The 24,160-nt window shown below is 43.8% G+C and overlaps 1 protein-coding gene across 1 annotated transcript in view; it reads right to left on the bottom strand.

Moving 5' to 3' along the window:
- Window positions 1-474: 474 nt before the first annotated feature.
- The window catches only part of LOC144667682 (galactoside alpha-(1,2)-fucosyltransferase 2-like), a 36,958-nt gene continuing 13,272 nt past the window's right edge, over window positions 475-24,160 (bottom strand). Inside the window, exon 3 of the mRNA XM_078529136.1 lies at window positions 475-1,571. Coding sequence (XP_078385262.1) covers window positions 488-1,571 — 1,084 coding nt within the window. The 3' untranslated portion in view covers window positions 475-487. The remainder of the gene's footprint in view (window positions 1,572-24,160) is intronic.

The raw sequence follows: 24,160 nt of genomic DNA, 5'->3' as shown, positions 1-24,160 counted from the left end.
TTCTATGTTAAAGGGGCAAAGGCTTCCACTATGTGCCATTCTGGAGATATTGGATTGCTGCTAATGATGGTGAGAATTAGATTTTGCAACTTTGCATTTTTGCAGATCAAGATCAAAAGGAAAATAATAAAGACAACAAAACCAAATTTTTTTCATGAGAAAACTCTGAACATAAAGACGATTTTGGTTGGCTGGTCCATTGCTGTAGTGTCTCGTCAAATGTGGAAAATACATTGTGAACCCTTTCAATGCTGTTCTTTCTCTAACTTAGCAGCAGAACTCTGACTAATTAAAGGCATTGACTGTGACAAAACAAATGCTTTAAAATTTTATATAACTTTCAGTGGACACTTCTGGACATTTTGTTTTCTGAACCTGATGAAAGTTACTCTCCAGAACATGATTTTGATGTTTTTGAGATTCAAAAATGTAATTAAATGTAAATAATATAGAATTAATGAACTTTGAAGATTATAGGGCATGTGGGTTAATCTGAAGTTTTCTTGGGCAGAAGAGGTGAGAGATCTGCAGGAATTCCAATCCATTGAGGTAAGAAAGCTGCCTCGTACTTGAAGAACTTTAGAAATGGTGATTCAGGCAAAGTAAAGTTTGTGAGGTAAATTGTCTCCCCACCTACCAAGTAACCAGCCCAGTAACCAAATGTCCCTATTGTCATTATAGTGTGATTACAATGAGCAAGGATTGCAATGTCATCAGCTGGACTCGATTGCTTTGGATCATCTGAAAAGAAAACATCTCCTTTGGAATTATCAATGTTCTCCTTACACCAATCCATTCCATTACTTGTCACTGCAAAAATAACATCTTTGTATTTATTTCTGAAGTAAGCCATTGCTGTGTCCAAGTATTTCTTATCAGCTATGACTCCTTTCCAAATATTTGGCATTACATGTATGTAATCTCCTCTTCGAACATGAACACCAACATATGTAACATTCTTTCGCTCCCCCGCAATACGTCTAAGGAATGCATTGGTCTGTTCTTTGAGAAAGTCATGAAAGGTGAACTCACGGAGAATTTCTTCTCGGATATGATGATAAAAGGTCCAGGAACACGGGTATCCTGACAAGCGAACATAGTCTCCTGGGATACTACGGTACTGATCGTCCATCCAGTCATGGAGATTATAACCTTTCCAATGTATCCTATTTCTCACAGTGTCATGGAGGGTCGGAAGTGTAGTTTTGAAGATAGGGGACAGGTAATTGGCCATGGCAGGTAAAATATATGCTTGGTGACCATTCAATTTTGCCAACGCGTATAACGTTGCATACTCGCCCATCTGGTTGCCGAGTCGCCCAATAGAGTTAATTGTCCAAATTCCTTTTGAAGAAATCTTCACCCTTTCAGAGTCTTTCTTTGTTTTATTTTCCAATGGCATGGTTACATTTCTGAAACACTGAAGATATTTGGCCATTATGTTATCATAGCTTAACTGATATCTGTTGGCTATGAAAAGTAATGTTATTGAAAAACATAACAACGTTGAAAAGACCAGCATTTTCTTGCTTTGGCAAACATGAACTCTGTTCAAAAGAACCATCTCCACGCTGACTCTTCACGTTGTGATTCTATGATTCTTTCCTCAATTCAGGAAGGAATTCTGGAAAGTTGAAAAATATAAGCCACACGGATCAGTACTATAGAATCTATGGTGAAATTGAACAACTCTTCAAAATTTGCTGATGGATTTTGTGTAAACTGTTTTTGAAAGATATGTATAACACATTATCATTATAATTGATAGCATAAGAGCTTAGTGCAGACAGACATTAAGTACACGATGGATGAGTATGAAAATTTCCCATCTTGATTGGCATCACAGGAAGACTTGGAGAAAACCACTACTCCATTAGCTGTGTTGATGTATGTCCCATGTGGGATGCATTGAATTACACAGCCCAGTCCCAGATTTGATAACAACAAGTGGATCACAGACATGGCAGCAATAAAAGGGGGAGGCGATGGCATAGTAGTATTATTGCTTGACTAGTAATCCATGGACCCATGATAATGCCCTAGTGACTTGGGTTTGAATCCCACCACAGCAGATGGTGGAATTTGAATTCAATAAAAACCTGGAATTATAGGTCTAATAATGGCCATGAAACCACTCTTTTAAAAACCCCATCTGGATCACTAATGCCCTTTAGGGAAGGACATCTGTTGTCCTTAACTAGTCTGGCCTAGTGTAACTCCATGTAACTCCAGATTTTAACTCTGAAATTGCCTAGCAAGCCACTCAGTTGTAACAAACCACTACAAAATCACAAAAAAGGAATGAAACTGGACGGACCACCCGGCAGCAACCTAGGCACTCGAAATAGCAACAGCAATCTCAGCCCTGTCGACCCTGCAAAGTCCTCCTTACTAACACCTGGAGCCTAGTGCCAAAATTGGGAGAGCTGTCTCACACTAGTGAAGCAACAGCCTGACATAGTCATCCTCACAGAATCATATCTTACAGATAATGTCCCAGACACCACCATCACCATTCCTGGATATGTCCTGTCTCACTGGCAGGACAAACCCAGCAGAGGTGACGGCACAGTGGTATGCAGTCAGGAGGGTGTTGCCCTGGGAGTCCTCAACATCGACTTCGTTCCCCATGATGTCTCATGGCATCAGGTCAAACATGGCCAAGGAAACCCCCTGCTCATTACCACGTACCGCCCTCCCTCAGCTGATGAATCAGTGCTCCTCCATGTTGAACATCGCTTGGAGGAATGGCGCAGAATGTACTCAGGGTGGGGTACTTCAATGTCCATCACCAAGAGTGGCTCAGTAGCACCACTACTGACCAAGCTGGCCGAGTCCTAAAGGGCATAGCTGCTAGACTGGGTCTGCGGCAGATGGTGAGGGAACGTGCAAGAGGGAAAAACATACTTGACCTCATCCTCACCAACCTGCCTGCCGCAGATGCCTCTGTCCTTGACAGTATGAATAGGAGTGACCACCGCACAGCCGTTGTGGAGACAAAGTCCCGCCTTCACATTGAGGATACCTCTATTGCGTTGTGTGGCACTACCATGGTGCTAAATGGGATAGATTTCTAACACATCTAACAACTCAAGACTGGGCATCCATGAGGCGCTATGGGCCATCAGCAGCAGCAGAATTGTAATTGAACACAATCTGTAACTTCATAGCGTGGCATATTCCCCACTCTCCCATTACCATCATGCCAAGGGATCAACTCTGGTTCAATGAAGAGTGCAGAAGGGCATGCCAGGAGCAGCACCAGGTATACCTAAAAATGAGGTGTCAACCTGGTGAAGCTATAACACAGGACTACTTGTGTACCAGGCAGCCATAAGCAGCAAGTAATAGACAAGGCTAAGCGATCCTACAACCAACAGATCAGATCTAAGATCTGCAGTCCTGCCACATCCAGCCATGAATGGTGATGGACAATTAAACAACTCACTGGAGGAGGAGGCTCCAAAAATATCCCCATCCTCAATGATGGAGGAGCCCAGCACATTGGTGCAAAAGATAAGGCTGAAGCATTTGCTACAATCTTCAGCCACAAGTGCCAAGTGGATGATCCATCTCAGCCTCCTCCGGAGGTCCCCAGCATCATATTTGCCAGTCTTCAGCCAATTTGATTCACTCCATGTTACATAAAGAAACAGCTGAGGGCACTGGATGCTGCAAAGTCTATAGGCCCTGACAATATTCCGGCAATAGTACTGAATACTTGTGGTTCAGAACTTGCTGCACCCCTGGCCAAGCTGTTCCAGTGCACCTACAACACTGGCATCTACCCGGCTATGTGGAAAATTGCCCAGGTATGTCTTGTACACAGAAAGCAGGGCAAATCCAACCCAGCCAATTACCGCCCCATCAGTCTACTTTCAGTAAAGTAATGGAAGGGGTCATCAGAAGTGCTATCAGGTGGCACATGCTTAGCAATAACCAGCTCACTAATGCCAAGGGCATCAAGGAGCCCTAGCAAAACTGGAGTCAATGGGAATTGGGGGGAAAACTCTCTGCTGGTTGGAGTCATACCTAGCACAAAGGAAGGTGGTTTTGGTTATTGGAGGTCAGTCATCTCAGCTCCAGGACATCACTGCAGGAGTTCCTCAGGGTAGTGTCCTCGGTCCAACCATCCTCAGCTGCTTCATCAATGACCTTCCTTCTATCATAAGGTCAAAATTGAGGAGTTTCACAGAATCACAGAATCTCACAGTGCAGAAGAGGCCCTTCGGCCCATCGAATCTGCACCGAGATGTGAGAAACACCTGACCTACTTACCTAATCCCATTTACCAGCACTTGGCCCATAGCCTTGAATGTTATGACATGCCAAATGCTCATCCAGGTACTTTTTAAAGGATGTGAGGCAACCCGCCTCCACCACCCTCCCAGGCAGCACATTCCAGACCCTCACCACCCTCTGGGTAAAAAGGTTTTTCCTCACATCCCCCCTAAACCTCCTGCCCCTCACCTTGAACTTATGTCCCCTTCAACTAAGGGGAACAGCTGCTCTCTATCCACCCTGTCCATGCCCCTCATAATCTTGTACATCTCGATCAAGTCGCCCCTCAGTCTTCTCTGCTCCAACGAAAACAACCCAAGTCTATCCGACCTCTCTTCATAACTTAAATATTTCATCCCAGGCAACATTCTGGTGAATCTCCTCTGGACCCCCTCCAGTGCAATCACATCCTTCCTATAATGTGGTGACCAGGACTGCACACAGTACTCCAGTTGTGGCCTCACCAAGGTTTTATACAACTCTGATTATTGCACAATGTTTAGCACCATTTGCGACTCCTCAGATACTGAAGCAGTCCATGTCCAAATACAGCAAGACCTGGACAATATCCAGTCTTGGCTGAGAAGTGGAAAGTAACATTTGCGCCATACAAGTGTCAAGCAATGACCATCTCCAGCAAGAGAGAATCCAACCTTCGCTCCTTGATGTTCAATGGCATTACCCTCACTGAATCCCCCAATATCAACACCCTGGGTGTTACCATTGACCAGAAACTGAACTGGATGAGCCATATAAATACTGTGGCTTCAAGAGTAGGTTGGAGGCTAGGAATTCTGTGATGAGTAACTCACCTCCTGACTCCCCAAAGCCCATCCACCAAGTACATTGCACAAGTCACGAGTGTGATGAAATACTCCCCTCTTGCCTGGATGAGTGCAGATCCCACAACACTCAAGAAGCTTGACATCATCCAGGACAAAGCAGCCCGCTTGAGTGGCACCACATCCACAAACATTCACTGCCTCTACCACCAATGCACAGTAGCAATAGTGTGTACCACCTACAAGTTGCGCTGCATGAAATCACCAAGGCTCCTTCAACAGCACCTTCCAAACCCATGACCACTACCATCTAGAATGACAAGGGCAGATAGATGGGAACACAACCACCTAGAAGTTCCCCTCCAAGTCACTCACCATCCTGACTTGGAAATATATCGCCGTTCCTTCACTGTCGCTGGGTCAAAATCCTGGAACGCCCTCCCTAACAGTACTGTAGGGTGTACCTACACCACATGGTTTAAGAATGCAGCTCACCAGCACCTTCTCAAGGGCAACTAGGGATGGGAAATAAATGCTGGCCCAGCCAGCGAAGCCCACATCCTGTGAATGAATAAAAAAAAAGAGGTGCCATTCAATTGCAAGACATTCAAAGTTTCTGGTCTATCATCACAAGGGAACTGTGTTGCCTGCACACACTTATTTCACATCCTTACAAAGTATTACAAAGAATTTACAGCTGAGAATCAGGTCATTTGGCCCACTGGGGCTTTACCAGTGATTATGCTCCACATGAGCCTCCTGACAGTCTTCTTCATCTAGTTCCATCAACATATCCTTTTATTGCTCATTTATTTATGCTGGTTCCTCTTAACTGTATCTATGTTATTCACCACTTTTTGATTGCTATCTGGTAAAGACATTTCTCCTGAATTTCCTATTGGATTTACTAGTACCCATCTTAGATTTATAGGCCCTTATTAAGGTACTGTCCCCAGTGGAAACATTTCTATGCCTACCCTATCAAACCATTTCAAATCTTAAAGGCCTCGATCAGGTTACTTCTCATTCTTCTCTTTCCCAGAGTAAAGAATTCCAGCCTGTTCAATCTGTCCTGATAGGTGAAACTTCTCAGTTTTGAGTGTTCATTTGAATGAGAGTAAAGGTTTCTTCAATCAGAATTTGACTGCCTATGTTTCATTGCCAGTTTTATGACAAGGTTAAGAGGAGCATGCTCTTCAAAGGGGTTTTTGAACGGCTGCTTTTTAAAATTCAATTTCATGAGTATTTCAAAGACTTGCCAGTGTTATTATATGCTCATTGGTTGTGTGCCTAGTGCATACTAGGGAAGTGGGCATGGGGAGGGTATGTATAAAAAGCGGGGGCATGAAGAATATGAAGGGACATTGAGGGACATGGGAAATATTGGGGGCATGAAAGGGTCATGGGGCCTATGAGGGGGCATGGATGGGGCATGAAGATTGGTGTGGGGAATGCAGGTGTGGGGGGTGAGGGTTGGAGGGCCTAACAACCATGAATTGAATAAAAGCAAAAAACTGCGGATGTTGGAAATCCGAAACAAAAACAAAAATACCTGGAAAAACTCAGCAGGTCTGACAGCATCTGCGGAGAGGAACACAGTTAACGTTTCGAGTCCGTATGACTCTTCAACAGGACTAAGGGAAAATAGAAAAGAGGTGAAATATAAGCTGGTTTAAGGGGGGTGGGACAGGTAGAGCTGGATAGAGGGCCAGTGATAGATGGAGATAACCAAAAGATGTCATAGATAAAAGGACAAAGAGGTGTTGAAGCTGGTGACATTATCTAAGGAATGTGATAATAAAGGTACAGATAGCCCTAGTGGGGGTGGGGTGGGGGGAAGGGATCGAAATAGGCTAAAAGGCAGAGATAAAACAATGGATGGAAATACATTTTAAAATAATGGAAATAGGTGGGAAAAGAAAAATCTATATAAATTATTGGGAAAAGGGGGGATCGGAAAGGGGGTGGGGATGGAGGAGAGAGTTTATGATCTAAAATTGTTGAACTCAATATTCAGTCCGGAAGGCTGTAAAGTCGGAAGATGAGGTGCTGTTCCTCCAGTTTGTGTTGAGCTTCACTGGAACAATGCAGCGGGCCAAGGACGGATATGTGGGCATGAGAGCAGGGTGGATTGTTGAAATGGCAAGCGACAGGGAGGTCTGGGTCATGCTTGCGGACAGACCGAAGGTGTTCCGCAAAGCGGTCACTCAGTCTGCGTTTGGTCTCTCCAATGTAGAGGAAACCGCATTGGGAGCAGCGAATGCAGTAGACTAAATTGAGGGAAGTGCAAGTGAAATGCTGCTTCACTTGAAAGGAGTGTTTGGGCCCTTAGACGGTGAGGAGAGGGGAAGTAAAGGGGCAGGTGTTGCACCTTCTGCAGTTGCATGGGAAGGTGCCGTGGGAGGGGGTTGAGGTTTAGGGGGTGATGGAGGAGTGGACCAGGGTGTCCCAGAGGGAACGATCCCTACGGAATGTCGCTGGGGGGGGTGAAGGGAAGATGTGTTTGGTGGTGGCATCATGCTGAAGTTGGCGGAAATGGTGGAGGATGATCCTTTGACTGCGGAGGCTAGTGGGGTGATAAGTGAGGACAAGGGGGACCCTATCATGGTTTAGGGAGGGAGAGGAAGGTGTGAGGGCGGATGCACAGGATATGGGCCGGACACGGTTGAGGGCCCTGTCAACCACTGTTGGTGGAAAACCTCGGTTAAGAAGGAAGGAAGACATGTCAGAGGAACTGTTTTTGAAAGTGGCATCATCAGAATAGATGCGACGGAGGCGAAGAAACTGAAAGAATGGGATGGAGTCCTTACAGGAAGCGGGGTTTGAGGAACCGTAGTCGAGGTAGCTGTGGGAGTCGGTAGGCTTGTAATGAATATTGGTGGACAGTCTATCACCAGAAATTGAGACAGAGAGGTCAAGGAAGGGAAGGGAAGTGTCAGAGATGGACCATGTGAAAATGATGGAGGGGTGGAAATTGGAAGCAAAATTAATACATTTTTCCAGGACCAGACGAGAGCATGAGGTAATCATCGATGTACCGGAGAAAGAGTTGTAGGAGGGGGCCGGAGTAGGAATGGAACAAGGAATTGAACCCAGCCGATGCCCCAGTTAATGGAGACAGGCTTTCTAACTTACTGGCCTCGCCATCTGTCCACCTCCATTGCTATCTCATGCCTGCCTCCTGAAGTGGTGGGCACATTTCCAGCCCATTCCCACCTCCCCAACAAGACATTAGGTGGGCAGCCCCCACCAGGACAGCGATGGAATCGCGAAGTCGGGAGATATCCTGCTTCCTGCTCCTTGATGAAAATCCGTCCCAAAGCGAGTTTTTCCAGTTGTGGGGAAAAGCAAGGCTAGAGAACATCAGCATATCATAGTCAGTAAAAAATCAAATGCGGATGCTTCTCTACCCAGAAGGAGGTGAGAATGTGGAACTTGCAACTGCAGGGAATAGATGAGCCGAATTACATGCATGCATTTAAGGGGAGGCTAGATAATCACGTGAGAGAGAAGGGAGTAGAGGGTTAATGATGAAAGACATTCGGCCTGTTTTTGTGCTGTATATCCTATCTAATTCAGTCTCATTCTCTCAGTTGTTGAGGGAACGGCTTGCCAATTTATCTATTCTTTGTCATTCCTTGTGTTGTATTCAATTCTCATTACAATTTAAACTCACACTGCTAAAAGGTCCTGAAAATAATTACAACTGAAGAAGAAACTTGTCTGACATGGAATTTGACAGGGTTTTAATTCAGATTCATTGTCAATTTTGTTTTGTTATTAGAATATAAAGCTGAACCAAGGTTGGAGGGTTTGGATAGTGCAGTGGATTAAACTATGGCCATTCTCTTCGGGGCATTAGGATCAAATACAATCTCAGTCAATGGGAGAGAAGTTTCCTTTTTTGGCTGGTAGGTTTTTTTTATTCATTCACAGGATGTGGGCTTCGCTGGGTGGGCCAGCATTTATTGCCCATCCCTAGTTGCCCTTGAGAAGCTGCCTTCTTGAACTGCTGCAGTCCATGTGGTGTAGGTACACCCACAGTGCTGTTAGGGAGGGAGTTCCAGGATTTTGACCCAGCGACAGTGAAGGAACAGCGATATATTTCCAAGTCAGGGTGGTGAGTGACTTGGAGGGGAACTTCCAGGTGGTTGTGCTCCCATCGATCAGCTGCCCTTGTCCTTCTAGATGGTAGTGGTCATGGGTTTGGAAGGTTCTGGTTCATGCATGGACATTTGATTCCTGGTATGCACTGGCCCACAAACCTAAAGCAAACAATCTCTGTATAATAGACAAAGTCCCATTATTTCACTTAGTGCAACTAAAAGATGGTTGTGTGAGAAATTGAAAAAATGTACCACCGCTATGCAAAATGTTGGATGTTCTTTTGATATAAACAAAATACTGCGGATGCTGGAAATCAGAAACAAAAACAGAAAATGCTCGAAAAACCCAGCAGGCCCGACAGCATCTGTGGAGAGAGAAATAGAGTTGACATTTCGCGTCCATATGACTCTTCTTCAGAGCTAAAGAGCAGTAGAAATGTGATGAAGGGGGGTTTAAGGGGGTGGGTGGAGTGGCTGAAGCTGGATAGAAGGCCAATGATAGGCAGGGGCAAAGGAGAGGTTGACAAAGATGTCATGAGGAGAATGTGAGAGGAGGACTCTGGGACAGGCAGTCAGCAGCACCTAGAGGAAAGAGCGAGAGGAGGACTCTGGGACAGGCAGCCAGCAGCACCTAGAGGAGAGTGCAAAAGGAGGACTCTGGGACAGGCAGTCAGCAGCACCTAGAGGAGAGTGCAAGAGGAGGACTCTGGGACAGGCAGTCAGCAGCACCTAGAGGAGAGAGCGAGAGGACGACCCTGGGACAGGCAGTCAGCAGCAGCTAAAGGAGAGAGTGAGAGGAGTGTCCCCTGCAGTCACCGTCACCGAGTGAATAAAAAGAGTGACATCACAGGAAAACCGTAAGTTCATTATTTGGTAAGTAACTGCTAGTTTGAACTACCTATCCTAAGTTGATTTCAGATTAAGGGTGACTACTGGGGCCCAGGATCGGTGGCCTAACACTTAGCTTCAACTCAGCAGAGAGAGCGAGTTCCAGTTGATTTTAAAAAGTGTATTTTGAATCTCTATTCTAACTTGCTTTCAGATTAAAGGTAAATAGGTGAAATATTTTACAGATTGATAAACTAAAGACCAGTAGGAAATTTAAAAACAAATTTAAAAAATAATTAAATAAAATAGAGATGCAGGGCCAGGCGATGTGTTGTAGCTGCATGATGTGGGAGCTGGTGGACCCCATTGTGGTTCTTAGTGACCACATCTGTAGCAAATGTTGGTTGCTCGAGGAATTCCGGCTCAGAGTTGATGAGTTGGAGTCTGAGCTTCGGACACTGTGACACATCAGGGAGGGGGAGAGTTACCTGGACACTGTTTCAGGAGGCAGTCACACCCCTTAGATTAACTAGCTTAAATTCAGCCAATGGTCAGGGACAGGAGGGTGTGACTATGAGTGAGGCAGGTAGAGGAATCCAGGAAGTAGCACTGCAGGAGCCTCAGTCCTTGCCCTTATCCAACAGGTTTGAGATTCTTGCTCCCTATGTGGATGAGAGCGGGGACTGTAGGGAGGATGAGCAAACTGAGAATAGCACCGTGGTACAGGGAGCCATTCGAGTGGGGGGAGAAAAGAGAAATGTAGTTGTAATCAGGGATAGTATAGTTAGGGGAATAGATACTGTTCTCTGTAGCCAGGATCGAGAGTCCCGAAGGCTGTGTTGCTTACCTGGTGCCAGGGTTAATCGATATCTCATCTGGGCTGCAGAGGAACTCGGAGTTGGAGGGGAAAGATCCAGTTGTCGTGGTCCATGTAGGTACCAACGAAATAGGTAGAAGAAGGAAAGAGGTTCCACTGAGGGAATATGAGCAGCTAGGGGCTAAATTAAAAAGCAGAACCAAAAAGGTAATAACCTCCGGATTACTACCTGAGCCACGAGCTAATTGGCACAGGGTCAATAAGATTAAAGAGGTAAATGCGTGGCTCAAAGATTGGTGTGGGTGAAATGGGTTCAAATTCATGGGACATTGGCACCAGTACTGGGGAAAGAGGGAGCTATTCTGTTCGGACGGGCTCCACTTGAATCAGGCTGGGACCAGTTTCCTGGCGAATCGCATAACTAGGGTCGTAGATAAGGCTTTAAACTAAATAGTCGGGGGGAGGGTTCAGTTGCATGGAAATATAAAAAATCAAAGTTTAAGGAGAGGGTAAGAGTGCAGGTTAATGACGAGGCTGATTGCTATCAAAAAGTGAAAGGAAGGGACAGAGTGTATGAATGCCATATTGTACCAAAGAATCATATAAGAGTAGGGAAAATTGACAATAGGGCAAACTTAAAGGCTTTGTATCTGAATGCACATAGCATTCGGAATAAAACTAATGAGTTAACAGCGCAAATAGAGATAAATAGGTATGATTTGGTGGCGATTACTGAGATGTGGTACAGGGAGAACAGGTTTGGGAGTTGAATATCCAAGGGTACTCAGTGTTTCGGAAGGATAGGCAGGAAAGAAAAGGAGGTGGTGTAGCTTTGTTAGTAAAGAAAGAGATCAGTACTATAGTGAGGAATGATATAGGCACTGAAGAGCAAGACGTAGAGTCAGTCTGGGTAGAAATAAGAAATAGCAAGGGAAAGAAGTCCCTGGTGGAAGTAATCTATAGGTCCACAAACAGTAGTTCAGCAGTAGGGCACAGCATAAACCAAGAAATACTGGGAGCATGTAAGAAAGGCACGGCAATAATCATGGGTGATTTTAATATGCATGTAGACTGGACTAATCAAATTGGCAAAGGTAGCCTTGAGGGAGAGTTCACAGAGTGTATTAGAGATTGTTTCTTGGAGCAATATGTTGTGGAGCCAATCAGGGAGCAGGCTATTCTGGATTTGGTTTTGTGTAATGAGATGGGATTAATTAATGTTCTCATAGCAAAGGATCCTCTAGGGAAGAGTGATCATACCATGATGGAATTCCAACTTCAGTTTGAGAGCGAGAAACTTGAGTCCCACACTATTGTTCTGGAGTTAAACAAAGGTAACTACATAGATATGAGGGCAGGTTTAGCCCTAGTAGACTGGGCAGGACAAGGTAGGACAGTTAATGAACAGTGGCAGATATTTCAGGAGATATTCATTTCCTCCCAAGTAAAATATATCCCAATGAGGATGAAAGATGGTAAGAGGGGGAAAAGCATCCATGGCTAAGCAAGGAAGTCAAAGATAACTTAAAGGCAAAAACTAAGGCATACCAAATTGCAAAGGTCAGTGGCAAAGGTCAGATTGGGAAACTTTTAAAGATCGACAAAGGGTTACTAAAAACATAATAAAAAGAGTAAAGATAAATTATGAAAGAAAACTAGCGCAAAATGTAAAAACTGATAGCAAAAGCTTCTACAAGTATATAAAAGGAAAGAGAGTAGCTAAAATGAATGTTGGTCCCTTGGAGGACGAGACTGGGGAGTTAATAGTGGGGAACGCAGAAATGGCAGAGATGCTTAATCAATATTTTGCATCAGTTTTCACAGTGGAGGACACTAGTACCACCCCAATAGTAACAGGTAGTGCAGAGGATATAGAGAAGGAGGAACTTAGAACAATCACCATCACTAGAGAAAAAGGTACAGAGCAAACTATTGGAATTAAAAGGTGACAAGTCCCCAGGACCTGATGGCCTACATCCCAGGATCTTAAAGGAAGTGGCAGCGGAGATAGTGGATGCATTGGCTATAATATTCCAAAATTCCCTGGATTCTGGAAAGGTTCCAGTGGATTGGAAAAATAGTAATATATTGCCCTTATTCAAAAGGGGGGGGAGGCAGAAAGTAGGAAACTATAGACCAGTTAGTTTAACGTCTGTCATTGGGAATTGTTGGAATCCATTATTAAGGAAGTAGTAATGGGGCATTTGGAAAGTCAAAATGCAATCCATCAGAGCCAACATGGTTTTATGAAGAGTAAATAGTGTTTGACTAATTTGCTGGACTTCTTTGAAGATGTGACAAGCAAAGTGGATAATGGGGATCTTGTAGATGTAGTATATCTGGACTTCCAGAAGGCCATTGATAAGGTGCCACACAAAAGATTAATACACAAGATAAGATCACACAGAGTTAGGGATAATATATTAGCTTGGATAGCGGATTGGCTAACCAGCAGAGAGCAGAAAGTCGGGATACATGGGTCTTTTTCTGGATGGCAGGCTGTAACTAGTGGGTTGCCACAGGGTTCGGTCCTTGGGCCCCAACTATTTACAATCTGTATTAATGACTTGGATTCATGGATAGAAGGTACTTTAGCTAAATTTGTAGATGACACCAAAATAGGTGGGAAAGTAAGTTGAAATGAAGAAATAAGAAATTTACAAATGGATATGGACAGATTAGGTGAATGGGCCAAACTTTGTCAGATGGAGTTTATTGTGGATAAGTGTGCGGTTATCCATTTTTGTCAGAAGTATAAAAAGGTGACTTATTATTTAAATGGAGAGAAACTTCAGAATGCTTCAGTGCAGAGGGATCTGGGTGTCCTCGTGCATGAATCGCTGAAAGCTAGTGTGCAGGTACAGCAGGTAATAAGGAAGGCAAATGGAATTTTGGCACTTATTGCTAAAGGAATAGAGTATAAAAATAGGGAAGTGTTGTTGCAACCGAACAAGGCATTGATGAGGCCGCAGCTGGAGTACTGTGCACAGTTTTGGTCCCCTTACTTGAGGAAGAATGTAATTGCACTGGAGGCGGTTCAGAGGAGGTTCACTAGATTGATTCCAGAGATGCGGGGCTTGTCTTAGGAGGAGAGATTGAGCAGTTTAGGCCTATACTCGCTAGAGTTTAGAAGGATAAGATCTAATTGAGGTATATAAGATGCTAAAGTGGATAGTCAAAGTAGACGTGGAGTGGATATTTCCCCTTTTGGGGCATTTTAGAATGAGAGGCCATAGTTTTAAATCTACCAAGGGGTGGTAGATTTAAATCAGAGATGAGGAGGAATTACTTTTCTCAAAGGGTCGTGAATCTGTGGAATTCACTACCTCAGAGTGCAGTGGATGCCAGGATGCTGAATAAATTTAAGGAGGAGATAGATTTTTAATTAGTAATGGGTTGAAAGGTTATGGGGAGAGGGTGGGAAATTGGAGCTGAGGCCGAAATGAGATCAGCCATGATCGTAATGAATGGCGGGGCAGGCTCGAGGGGCTGAATTGCCTACTCCTGCTCCTAGCTCTTATGTACTTATGTTCTTATGACCAAAAGGACAAAGGGAGTGTTAATGGTAGTGTTGAAGGCTAAAAAAGGTGCTGATAGTGGCAAAGGTAAGAAAGCAGAATGTGATAATAGCAGAACAAGGGTAAGCACTCTGAAAGGAACAACAAGAACAAGTTGACCCTTGTGGGAGTGGGTGTGGGGAGGGGGCGGTGATGGGAGAAAAAGAATGGTATAAAAAGGGGGGATAATAAAAGGGATAAAACAATGAATAAAAATAAAAATAAACGATAAAATAATTTTTTAAAAATAGGTGGATAAAAAATAAAAACGTGTTTTGAGAAAAAGAGGAGCGAGTTCATGGTCTGAAGCTGAACTCAATGTTAAGTCCGGAAGATTGTAAAGTGCCTAACTGGAAGATGAGGTGCTGTTCTTTCTGTTTGCGTTGGGCTTCACTGGAACATTGCAGCAAGCCAAGGACGGACATGTGGGCGTGAGAGCAGGATGGTATATTGAAATGGCAAGCGACAGGAAGGTCTGGGTAAAGCTTGCGGACAGACCGAAGGTGTTCCGCAAAGCGATTACCCAGCCTGCGTTTGGTCTCCCCAATGCAGAGGAGACCGCATTGTGAGCAGCGAATGCAGTAAATGTTCTTTTGATGTTGAAGCTGTGGCAGTTTGGTGATTCAGAATTGGTAGAGCTTCTCTCTGCACCTAACCTGATCTAAGAATGCCTGTTGATACCGGGTCCCTGAAATAGATCATTCAGAATCATTAGATACTCCACTCTCCAGTACTGAAATTATTTTGATGAGCACAAGTCATTTATAAATTTCCTGCAGTAAAATTGTTACAAATTGGTTATTTAAAAAATTTATTGCAAATTAAGAGGTCATGTCCCAGTATATTTTGAACTTTCAAACAAATGTTTTTCAAAACTGACTGCAAAAGGCTGCAAAATGATGGCCACTTGAGGATCATTTCTTTTGTGGATTGAAGCCACTCCCCTGTTTCAGGAGGTAACAAAAGGAACCTCCCAGACTGATGTTGATTCAATGTGCTTTTCTGAAGCTATTTCAAAAGAGTAATTGCAAATTGAATGGACAATTCAAATACAAAGGCACTGACTGTCTCAAACTCTAAAACATGTGAATTCCACAATACAGGGTGTATAATTGACCTAACCACCCACCTTATTTGGCAATATGTTTATATTACTAATAAAATTGGTACTATGAAAGGGGTTTCATTGTTAAAAGGTGAAGTTCAAAGAGGCTGGCGAGACAATGAGACTTTGAATTCAATCAGTGGTGGTAGGTATAACTTCAGTAGTTTTCGGGTGTGCAGAGCAGAGGCAATGTAAGATCAAAAGGCAGCTGCAAGCCTCCAACTGGCTCCACAGCAACTAATATGAAAGAACCTCATTTTGAATTCATAAGGTGAAAATGCTTTGCCTGATGTTTGGTTAAGTCTATGGGTTGCTTTTGAATTAATGGAGATTAGTTTGGGAATTTTTTAAAAGTTATGATAGTAATAATTTGTAGCCATGTGTATATATATTTTAACCTGTGTAAATTAATAAAATGTTTCACTTAGTTTAATGTAAAACCTCGAGAACTGGTGGTCTGATTCCTGAATTTAGAGTCACATTTCAAACATAACACTTAAAAAATTATATGTTATAACAGTTGTTCAAGGTTTCCCTCTTTTCCCTCCAACTGCATTGGTCATAACAAAAGTAATAAACAGCAATACCTTGAAAGTGGGAGAAGGACTCCCTGAACCTGTTCCAACTTTGAGATCACCCGAGAAGCAACGTCCTGGAAATTCGAACAGCTTACTGAGAATCTTCTGCTTTGCAAGACCTTCATTTCAAATAAAGCATCAATCCATCTAAGAAACTACAGTCATGCCATGAAAGAGACTGTGATAATTATAAGGTGCAACTATATTTTATATTCATCTGTACCTAATCTTTGTGTTTGTGTCTGTGTGTTTGTCTGTGTGTAGTATGTGCGAGATAAGTGAGCGAGATGTTGTGTTTTAAACATTCAGGGTAAGTGTGTGATAATAAATAACATTCTTTATTCTAAAACTCACAAAAAGCTTGCTTCTGGGTATTTTTTAATTGGGACAATTACTGAGGGTAAGAAAACACACAGCCCCTACATGCAAACGTATTGATCATGGGCAGTAAAAAAGCAACACATATATTCTGTCCTTGACAAAGAGAAAAAATTTGAAAAGATATATAGAAGAACAATTTTTAATAGCTGTTTAGTAGTACAGAACTTGACTATTGCTGAAAAAAGACATGTTGTTGAAACCTTTTGTCTTGCACCCATCAGGACAATTTGCAAGAATACCAAATGTAAAGGGAACAACAATTTATGGTTCATGAGAAGAGAAGACTGATTTGTTGGCAAAATGATAGGAATGTTGCCTTATGGGAGGGATCTCTCCCACATCCACATTATATAGAGCTACAATGATGCATCCTGACTTGTCTCCACAGAGGCTTTTAAATGCAGTGAGCAGCCCTGTCAGGTCTCTAAGCTGTTCTGCATTTAGTTGGGTGAACATGCAGTACAATTTTGCTAGAATTTCTCTATTAGTTAGCTGGATGGTAGGGGCTTCAGTGTGGGTCTCATCCAATCTCCATGCAATTCATCCTTGCTGTTCCTCTCGTCCTCTTTTGTTTAGGGAATGGGTTTTCCCTTAGGCTGTTCCACGTCCTCTGGAACACTATTGCCCTCAGGTGAATGTTCAGCTCCTGCTGTACTCCCCTGTTGCTCTTCAACTAAGTGAAGCTTCACCCTTACTCTATTTGGGAACTTCCCTGATTTCCATTTAAATTTACCATGAAGCTACCTGCTAAATCGATCATTGGCTCATTAGCTTGCTCCTTTGGCTTGTGAATAGGCATTCCACTTACTTGTTCCAAGTGCCCTGGAACACTTCTGCCCTGAAGTGGATGTTCAGCCCCTGCTGTATTTCCTTGTGGCTCTTCAACTGGGTGAGTCGTCTCACTCACCATCTGCTTGTCTGTTTGTGAGCTACCTTTGTCCCTATTTAAATCTGAGAAGAAGGTTTCTATAATCCATGATTCAGGCAAATCTACAACAGGGACAGAGGTGGGAATCTGTGTGTGAAGCCAGAAGAAATGGGAGAGATACTAAATGAGTACTTCTCATCAGTATTCACCAAAGAGAAGGACTTAGTGGTTGATTTGTCTAGGGAAGAGTGTGTAGATAGCCTGGATCATGTTGAGATCAAAAAAGAGGAGGTGTTAGGCATCTTGAAGAATGTTAAGGTGGATAAGTCCCCAGGCCCAGATGGGATCTACCCCAGAGTACTGAGGGAGGCAAGGGAGGAGATTGCTGGGGCCTTGACAGAAATTTTTGTATCTTCACTGGCTACGGGTGAGGTCCCAGAGGACTGGAGAATGGCCAATGTTGTTCCATTGTTTAAGAAAGGTAGCAGGGATAATCCAGAAAATTACAGGCCGGTGAGCCTTACGTCAGTGGTAGGGAAATTATTGGAGAAGATTCTTCGTGACAGGATTTACTACCATTTGGAAGCAAATGGGCGTGTTAGTGAGAGGCAGCATGGTTTTGTGAAGGGGAGGTCGTGTCTCACTAACTTGATCGAGTTTTTCGAGGAAGTGACAAAGATGATCGACGATGGAAGGGCAGTGGATTTCAGTAAGGCCTTTGACAAGGTCCCTCATGGCAGACTGGTACAGAAGGTAAAGTCGCACGGGATCAGAGGTGAGCTGGCAAGATGGATACAGAATTGGCTTGGTCATAGAAGACAGAGGGTAGCAGTGGAAGGGTGCTTTTCTGAATGGAGAACTGTGACTAGTGGAGTTCCGCAGGGATCAGTGCTGGGACCTTTGCTGTTTGTGGTATACATAAATGATTTGGAGGAAAATGTAACTGGGCTAATTAGTAAGTTTGCAGGCGACACTAAGGTTGGAGGAGTTGCAGATAGTGAAGAGGATTGTCAAAGGATACAACGCGATATAGATCGGTTGGAGATTTGGGCGGAGAAATGGCAGATGGAGTTTAATCCGGACAAATGTGAGGCAATGCATTTTGGAAGGTCTAATACAGGCAGGAATTATACAGTAAATGGCAGAACCCTTAAGTGCATCGACGGGCAGAGGGATCTGGGTGTACAGGTCCACAGGTCACTGAAAGTGGCAACGCAGGTGGATAAGGTAGTCAGGAAGGCATATGGCATGCCTGCCTTCATTGGCAGGGGTATTGAGTATAAAAGCTGGGAAGTCATGCTGCAGCTGTATAGAACCTTGGTTAGGCCACACTTGGAATATTGCATGCAATTCTGGTCACCACATTACCAGAAGGATATGGAGGCGTTGGAGAGGTTGCAGAGGAGGTTTACCAGGATGCTGCCTGGTCTGGAGGTTATTAGCTATGAGGAGAGGTTTGAGAAACTCGGATTGTTCTCACTAGAGCGACGGAGATTGAGGGGCGACTTGATAGAAGTTTACAACATTATGAGTGGCATGGACAGAGTAGATAGTCAGAAGCTTTTTCCCAGGGTGGAAGAGTCAATTACTAGGGGACATAGATTTAAGGTGAGAGGAGAAAACTATAGAGGCAATGTGCGGGGCAAGTTTTTTACGCAGAGGGTAGTGAGTGTCTGGAATTCGCTGCCAGAGGAGGCGGTGGAAGAAGGTACGATAGTGGTGTTTAAGAGGCAGCTTTACAAATACATGAATAGGATGGGAATAGAGGGATATGGACCCCGGAAGTGCAAAATGTTTTAGTTGACGGGCAACATGATCGGTGCAGGCTTGGAGGGCCGAAGGGCCTGTTCCTGTGCTGTACTTTTCTTTGTTCTTTGTTCTTTACCGTTCCTGTTTTAACAAATTTGCATTCCCTCAGGCTCTTCAGCTAAATGGGTAATTTCCCTTAGTGATTTATTTCCTGCTCTGGGACTTCTCTGGTCGCTGTTTAATTCTGGGAAAAACGCATCTGTCAACTGATTTCTGGGTCATTCTATGGGTCTATTTGAAATTCTACTGGACCTTCCTGGACCTCTTTTAATTCTGCTGGTCTAACTTTGGCCTTGTTAAATTCAAGCAGCACTTTCCTAGCTACTTCTATTGTAACAGTTTGTATTTCACCCTTTAGGGCCTCTGAACATTCTCCAGCTCCCTGCAGTTATGCAGAATTTGGTGGTTGTTTCTGTCTTCATTAAATGCAAGCAGCTTTTTTTTTTAGCTATTCCAACTGTTAGGGATATTAATACCCCCTGCAGGACTTCTGAACCTCTCCTGGCTCCCTGCAATTCTGCAGATTTCTGCTGGTTTTTTCCAGCCTTCTCAACCCCTTTTTTTTCGCTAGCTAACACTTTACTGCCAGCCAGATTGTATCCAAGTAGGAAACCTATCCTCGCTAACGGCAGCTCAGGGATAATTCCCACCAACACTGGGCTTGAGACTAGGTCACACTGCAGGTGGACCTGATGGAGGGGGATGCAGACACGTATCCTCCTCCCACTCCACTGGTCAGTGCCTTGGCTTTCAGGGAGGATTCATGTGATAGGCTTCTGTTTCCCTCCAGCATTAAGGACTGAACGACCCCTGTATCCTGGAGCAGCACAATGGACTTGCTCACACCTGGGACAGCACGGGAGCATTGCTCCTGGAAGGACAAAACCCTGAAAGCTCCCTAGGGTTTTCTCTGGCTCAGCCACACAAAGGGTCATTCCCTCAGGGGGACTAGTTTCCATGGCGAGGGTACCTGCCTGCTCCGCTGCACTTATCTATTGGGGCATCCTTCAGGAGCTCTTATGGAGCCCTATAAGATCCATGGGCTTCCCTTTCAACCTCCACCACTGAGCTCTGGAATATCTTATTTTGTTACAATGGGAACACACTGGACACGGCTGTTCTCTTTTTGAGCTCGAGGAGGGTTTCTTGTTTGCTCATTAGTGCCTTCCTTCCAGCCCAGCCAATTACCACCCCATCAGTCTACCTTCAATCATCAGTAAAGTGATGGAAGGGGTCATCAACAGTGCTATCAAGCGACACTTGCTTAGCAATAACCTGCTCACTGATGCTCAGTTTGGGTTCCACCGGGGCCACTCAGCTTCTGACCCCATTATAGCCTTGGTTCAAACATGGAGAAAGGAACTGAACTTCAGAGGTGAGGCAAGAGTGACTGCCCTTGACATCAAGGCCGCATTTGACCAACTGTAGCATCAAGGAGCCCTAGCAAAACTGGAGTCAATGGGTACCAGGGCAAAAACTCTCCGCTGATTGGAGTCATACCTGGAACAAAGGAAGATGGTTATGTTTGTTGGAGGTCAATCATCTCAGTTTCAGGACATCACTGCAGGAGTTCCTCAGGGTAGTGTCCTCGACCCAACCATCTTCAGCTGCTTCATCAATGACCTTCCTTCCATCATAAGGGGATATTCACTGATGATTGCACAATTTTCAGCACCATTTGTGAGTCCTCAGATACTGAAGCAGTCCATGTCCAAATGCAGAAAAAACTGGACAATATCCAGGCTTGGAGTGACAAGTGGCAAGTGACATTTGCACCACACAAAAGCCATGCAATGACCATCTCCAACAAGAGAGAGTCTACCCATCACTGACATTCAAAGAAATTATCATCGTTGACTCCCCCACCATCAACATCCTGGGGGGTTCCCATTGACCAGAAGCTGAACTGGACTAGCCATATAATTACTGTGTCTACAAGCAGCATTCTGAGCTTTTCCAATTTGGATTTGGCTCAAGGGAGGGATTCAGAGTAGGTTTGACCATCTCGTTTACCTGTTCTGGTTGATAAGTGAGGTCCAAATGCTCTACCAGCAACTGATGCAGATGACTTTTTTAAATCTTACTGGGTAGTTTTACTTGTATTTCCCTAGCCACAGCTTTCAATTATTCTACCAGAGATGGTGGTGTCTCGCCATTTAAATCTCCTTGTTTTAACAACATCTGCACATTGAAACTTGCCATTTTTCTAGTGTTAGGGGAAGGGAATTTTCGGCCGTAATTTTCTTTAGTTTTAAAGATCATTTCAGCCGTTGAATTTCCAGTCTTGGCTTCCAACTGGTTCCTTTTATATCAGATTTGGCTCGTTCCTTAATTTGAGCTCTGGTCAAATTTTTGGTCAGATTTTGCTTGTTTGGTCAACTTTTGGCTTATTTGCAATGGGTCTACTCTGGACGAGTCCGCTGTTCCTGTTACGGACAGGAGAGAGAAAAACTGAACTTCTCCATCCTCCACCCGCTTGACCATAAGCAGAAGTGCTTTTGAATTACTTTTAAAGTAGGGTGTGGCATGTTTTCCGAACACTTAGTTTGTGAGATCCAATTTAAAAGTAACTTGCAGCAAACTCATGTTATGATTAATTCAGAAAGTTAGTTTATTCACATTCAAACCCGGGGTGGGTGGGGGAATGGGGTGTGGGGGGTAGTGTTTGCAACCTGACAGACATATACAGTAAGGGGGGATAGAAAAAAGGAAAATTTATGCATCAATACTTTATTATTTTAGCTACTTTTAAAATTGACTTTTGCTGAACCACAAGATGGCTGCTAAAGGTCACAGGAATCACAAGATTGGCCATCTATTTTGGAAGCTTCCAACAGAGATTACAGAAACAAAAGAGCTTTGCTCTCTTCCTTGTAGAATTATGGGCACCAACAGTAAAATAAGCACAAAAATGAATATATTTCACGTGATCTCCAAAGCCCAAGGAATCAAAGTCCAGAGGTGTTTCCTTCATTGTTGGGGACGGTCCACATGAGTTTCTGGTTGGAGACTGCAACACAAACATCCTTGAAATGAATGATGAGGCAATGATCAGAGACTTATAAAATCAAACAGGCTTTGAGGAACTGAGAGATGACGACCGGCTGCTTGGTAAGCCGATAGATCTGCTGGAGTTCTTTCCAGTTGGTGTTAAAACAGAAGACTGAGCTGTGAGTTGAGAAATGTAATATTAATATTGTCCAAAGGGCTAGAAGCCTGGGGTCATGTGTTGTGGCTCATTAATGAGTTAATTTCAGCTCTGCAACCATTTCCTGTGCTTCTGGCTGAAATCCATTGTTTCCCTTTTGAGGCAAAATGGTGGCTGTTAACAGCTCTTCAGGTATAACGAGTTTTTATATCTCTGCCTTTGTTATTATCCTGGCTGGGGGCATGGTGGGAGTCAGTTTGCCTGTTAGTTGTCTAGTTTTGATTATAATGCGGCCTTACAATAGAGTGTGAGATTCTACAAGGAAGAGAGTGAGACTCTTGTTTCTGTAATCTCTGTTGGAAGCTTCCAAAACAGATGGCCAATTGTGTAGTTCAAGTGACCTTTAGCAGCCATCTTGTGGTTCAGCAGAAATCAATTTTAAAGTTAGCAAAAAGATTAAAGTATTGATGCATACAGTTTTGATTTCTTTTCATGCCTTATTGACATGAAAGTCCTTTCACCCTCTGGGGAAAAAAATGAATTTTATTTCATTTTTTTATGTGGCCTTGCAAAAGAAAACAAAGAGGTAAAGAGGTATACATCCATTCTCTCATTCACACCGGAAAGTCAAACACACAGCTAACAGGTGCAACATCAGTTCCTTGATGCACTTAAGAGATTTTAAACTCGGAATAGGGCGTCAGCGATGACACTGCTCTTCCCTGTGATGTGGGCAATGTTTAGGTGATCTTATTATATTCAAAACCTGTCTTTATTGGGAAAGACTATTTGAGTATTGGCATTCTGAATTTTTCTTTCTCTTTTGGGGCCAGGCATAAGCGAAGATATGGATTTCAGAACTCAGTGCCTCTTAAAATACCAATTATGTTTTGTCTAAAGGAGGGTTTTACATGGCGGTTAGCACCCAGGTAGTTAATATCAGTCAAACTGCTCTTGGTTATCTGTAGGGGTATTGTGTGCTTCTCACTATGTAAATGACAAATTCTTTTGACTGTAGGGCTGAGCTGCTTTTGTCAACCTTAACTTTTCCCAGTCCACCTTTGTAACCTGTGAATTTATCTGTTTGAACTCAAGCACTTTTAACAATCTGGTTGCCACGGGTTTGGTGGGCTGCAATCTGATTTTTGCCTCCTCTAGAAATTCCAGTTTAGCATCCGGCTTGGGTGTGAGAACACCCGGGGGGTACTCCAGATACTGTTGCAAGGCTCTATCAGTTGGTGCTGCAACATTTAGTTAACCTCCTCCCGAACCTGGGCCAGCTTTTCTGGACCCGGATGATAAGGTTGTTGTCTTATGGGAGGGACCTCTCCCACATCCACATTATATAGAGCTACAGTGGTGCAGCCTGGCTTGTCTCCACAGAGGCTTCTAAATGCTGTGAGCAGCCCTGTCAGGTCTCTTCACTGCCCTGCATTTAGATGGGTGAATATGGAGTCCAATTTTGCTAGAATTTCTCTGTTTGTTAGCCAGGTAGTAGGGGGTTCAATGTGGGCTTCACCCATGTCTCCCTGCCATTCATCCTTACTGTTCCTCTTATCTTTTTTTGTTTTGGGAATGCGTTTTCCCCTAGACTGTTCTATGTCTTCTGGAACACTACTGCCCTCAGGTGGATGTTCAGCTCCTGCAGTACATCGCTGTTGCTCTTCAGCTAAGTGAGGCAACACCCTCATTCTTTCTTGGTCTATTTGGGAACTCCCCTGGTCCCCATTTAAATCTACCATGAAGCTATCTGCTAAACAAATCATTGGCTCATTAGCTTGCTCCTTTGGTTGGGAATGGGTGTTCCCCTAACTTGTTCCATGTGCTCTGGAACATTACTGACCCCAATTGGATGTTCAGCTCCTGCTGTACTCCCTTGAGGTTCTTTAACTGGGTGAGG

Source organism: Cetorhinus maximus, chromosome 25 (genome assembly GCF_964194155.1).
Source record: "Cetorhinus maximus chromosome 25, sCetMax3.hap1.1, whole genome shotgun sequence".
Taxonomy (NCBI): Eukaryota; Metazoa; Chordata; class Chondrichthyes; order Lamniformes; family Cetorhinidae; genus Cetorhinus; species Cetorhinus maximus.
Note: the sequence above shows the minus strand (reverse complement) of the source record. Positions and strands in the feature narration are given on the sequence as shown.